General features: G+C 30.5%; 1 protein-coding gene across 1 annotated transcript; it reads left to right on the top strand.

Moving 5' to 3' along the window:
- The first annotated feature begins 1037 nt into the window (after nt 1–1037).
- Nucleotides 1038–2605, top strand: LOC135226900 (dnaJ protein homolog 1-like). Its single transcript, XM_064266588.1, has one exon. The coding sequence runs from the start codon at nt 1105–1107 to the stop codon at nt 2359–2361; it is 1257 nt and encodes a 418-aa protein (XP_064122658.1). The 5' UTR covers nt 1038–1104; the 3' UTR covers nt 2362–2605.
- Nucleotides 2606–3277: the final 672 nt, after the last annotated feature.

Below are 3277 nucleotides of genomic sequence, written 5' to 3' on the forward strand. Positions count from 1 at the left end.
ATATAATAATATATATTTTTAAAAAGACTTTTGAAATAAAGGATACAACTTCCACTCCAGTTATTAATCCTTTTTGAAAAGACTTATGGTAGAGAAATGGTTTTCCCAATCCTTGCGACTACTTAAACTTTTTAAAATGACTTTTGAATAAAGAATACAGTTATTAATTCCTTTTTGAAAAGACTTATGATAGAGAAAAATGATTTTTACACACACATATATATATTTATATAGATATATAACTCCTGAATGAAGAATACAGTTATTAATCCTTTTTGACAAAACTATTTGAATAGAAAAATGGTTTGTCCAATCCTTGCGACTACTCAAACTTTTTAAAAAGACTTTTAAATAAAGAATACAACTTCCACTCCAGTTATTAATCCTTTTGAAAAGATTTATGATAGAGAAATAGTTTTCCTAATCCTTGCAACTACTTAAACTTTTTAAAAAGACTTTTAAATAAAGAATACAGTTATTAATCCTTTTGAAAAGACTTATGATAGAGAAATAGTTTTCCTAATCCTTGCAACTACTTAAACTTTTTAAAATGACTTTTGAATAAAGAATACAGTTATTAATCTTTTTGAAAAGACTTATGATAGAGAAATGATTTTTACACACATATATATATATTTATATAGATATATACTCCCTGAATGAAGAATACAGTTATTAATCCTTTTTGACAAAACTATTTGAATAGAAAAATGGTTTGTCCAATCCTTGCGACTACTCAAACTTTTTAAAAAGACTTTTAAATAAAGAATACAACTTCCACTCCAGTTATTAATCCTTTTGAAAAGACTTATGATAGAGAAATGATTAGCGACTACTTAAACTTTTTAAAATGACTTTTGAATAAAGAATGCAACCCCCCTTAGCTAGGAGCTAGCACTGGTATTTCCAAAAAATTTTATACAAACAAAACATAAAACTATTAATATCCATTACTCTGATTAAGAATAAATCCAAAGGGGAATATATTTGGTTGTCTCTTTTAATTTACATATATGTAGTATATAGCTCCCAGATAATTCATTCAGCATTGTTGAATATAAAATGCGCATTAGCGCAGCCAACCAAACTTAGTTCATCATCAGCATGGACTATTACAAGATCCTAGGTATCTCCCAAGATGCTTCAATGGAAGATATTAAAAGAGCTTACCGAAAAATGGCACTTAGATACCATCCAGATAAAAATAAATCATCGGATGCAGAGGAAAGGTTTAAAGCCATCTCGCAAGCTTATGAAATATTGAGCGATGTGAAAAAGCGGGAGTGTTACGATCAACATGTGAAAGGTAAAATGGAGGATGAGGAGGTACCTAAGGAGGGTAATAATAAAACTCGCTTCACATATACCTCTACCCATACTAGCGATCCCAAAACTCGCTTTACATATACCTCTACTACTAGCAATCCCAAAACTCGCTTTACATATACCTCTACTACTAGCGATCCCAAAACTCGCTTTACATATACATCTACCACTACTACTAATAGCGGTCCAATGGACGACATTTTCCATCAGTTCTTCGGCACCCACGGTAATTTTAATCACTTCTTTAATAACTCTGACGACGACGATGATGATGATGATGATGATGATATTCATATGATGTGGAGAGGCATCAGTAGTAGGCATCGAATGGGAGGTTTCAACTGTAATCACAAACACTATCACAGGGGGGGAAGGCATCATCATCATCATCATCATCATCAGGATCCTCCAATCTACCGGGACCTGTACGTGACTCTCGAAGAAATAGCTCAAGGAGTGATCAAAAAGATGAAAATCACGCGGAGTGTGTTTAGCGATGATGAAAAATATACCACCAAGAGAGAAGAGAAAATATTGAGCATTAACATTATGCCCGGTACAAAGGATGGTTTTGAGATCAAATTCGAAAGAATGGGAGACGAGTCGCCTGGCAAGGTCCCGGCTGATATCATTTTCGTTATTAGGGAAAAGCCTCACCCGGCATTTAAGAGAGACGGTACTAATTTGATCTATTCGGTCAAAATCCCCATCAGAGACGCCTGGTGTGGTACCAGCGTGTCTGTCCCTACTCTGGAAGGCCAAATGGTCACACTCGATGTCAAAAATATAATTATCACACCTCAGACGAAGAAGATACTCTCAGGATATGGTCTACCTTTTCTTGACAACCCTTCCAGAAAGGGAAATATCATTGTTCATTTTGACATCCAAATTCCAGATTTATTGCTAGAAAACGTCAGAAATAATCTTTTCAAATTATTACCGATAGTCGTTAATGCATCATTATTATTATTTAAAATAATAATAATAATAATAATGAAATTTATCACGTTCCCAAACACCAGAGAGTCTTAAAGGATCGAAAAAATAATAATTCTCTCTCTCTCTTTCTACTTGTCTCGTGAGAAAATTCTTGTTCTTTTTTTTTAAAATCAATTTTAACACGTCCTGAGACTTTTAGACATTAGTTTTTTTTTATAAAAATAATAATAATAATAATAATGAGACAGAAGAGTTTGATATTTTTGCCTTATCATAAAATATATATATATAAAAAGATATACATGTATTTATTTTTATAACAAGAAATGCTGATTACTGAAGAGAGAAAGAGAGAGAGAGATTGCTCCAATAACAACGATAGAGACATTTTCATATTTTTATATGATAGTATGAACAAAATGTTAGTTGGGAATATAAAATTCAATTTATAAATCAAATTCGAACTGATGATAAAAAAATGACAAAATAGTCCAAAAATATATTTTTAATCCAAAATCCACTTTTTCGTCATCCGTCATTGCTCCAATAACAATGATAGGGACATTATCATATTTTTATATGATAGTATGAACAAAATGCTAGTTGGGAATATAAAATTCAATTTATAAATCAAATTTCAACTAATGATAAAAAAATGACAAAATGTATCAAAAGATGTTTTTTCAAAAAATTTTACAAGTTTATGAAAAATAGTTCAACTCGGTCTTTTTAATATTTAGAGAAGTAATATTAATTATATCAAAGTCAAACTAGTTGAAATCAAGTCAAAATAAAACTTTATTAAAAATTTTTTTTTAAAATCCAAATCTACTTTTTCGTCGTTCGTCATTGCTCCAATAACAATGATAGAGACATTATCATATTTTTAAATGATTGTATGGACAAAATGTTAGTTGGGAATATAAAATTCAATTTATAAATCGAATGTCAACTGGTGATAAAAAAATGACAAAATAGTCAGAAAATATTTTTTTAATCAAACATCCAC

Source organism: Macrobrachium nipponense, chromosome 15 (assembly GCF_015104395.2).
Source record: "Macrobrachium nipponense isolate FS-2020 chromosome 15, ASM1510439v2, whole genome shotgun sequence".
Taxonomy (NCBI): domain Eukaryota; kingdom Metazoa; phylum Arthropoda; class Malacostraca; order Decapoda; family Palaemonidae; genus Macrobrachium; species Macrobrachium nipponense.

Bases quoted from the DNA above. Each gene is read 5' to 3' on its own strand.
- LOC135226900 (XM_064266588.1), top strand. From the start codon at position 1,105: ATGGACTATTACAAGATCCTAGGTATCTCCCAAGATGCTTCAATGGAA.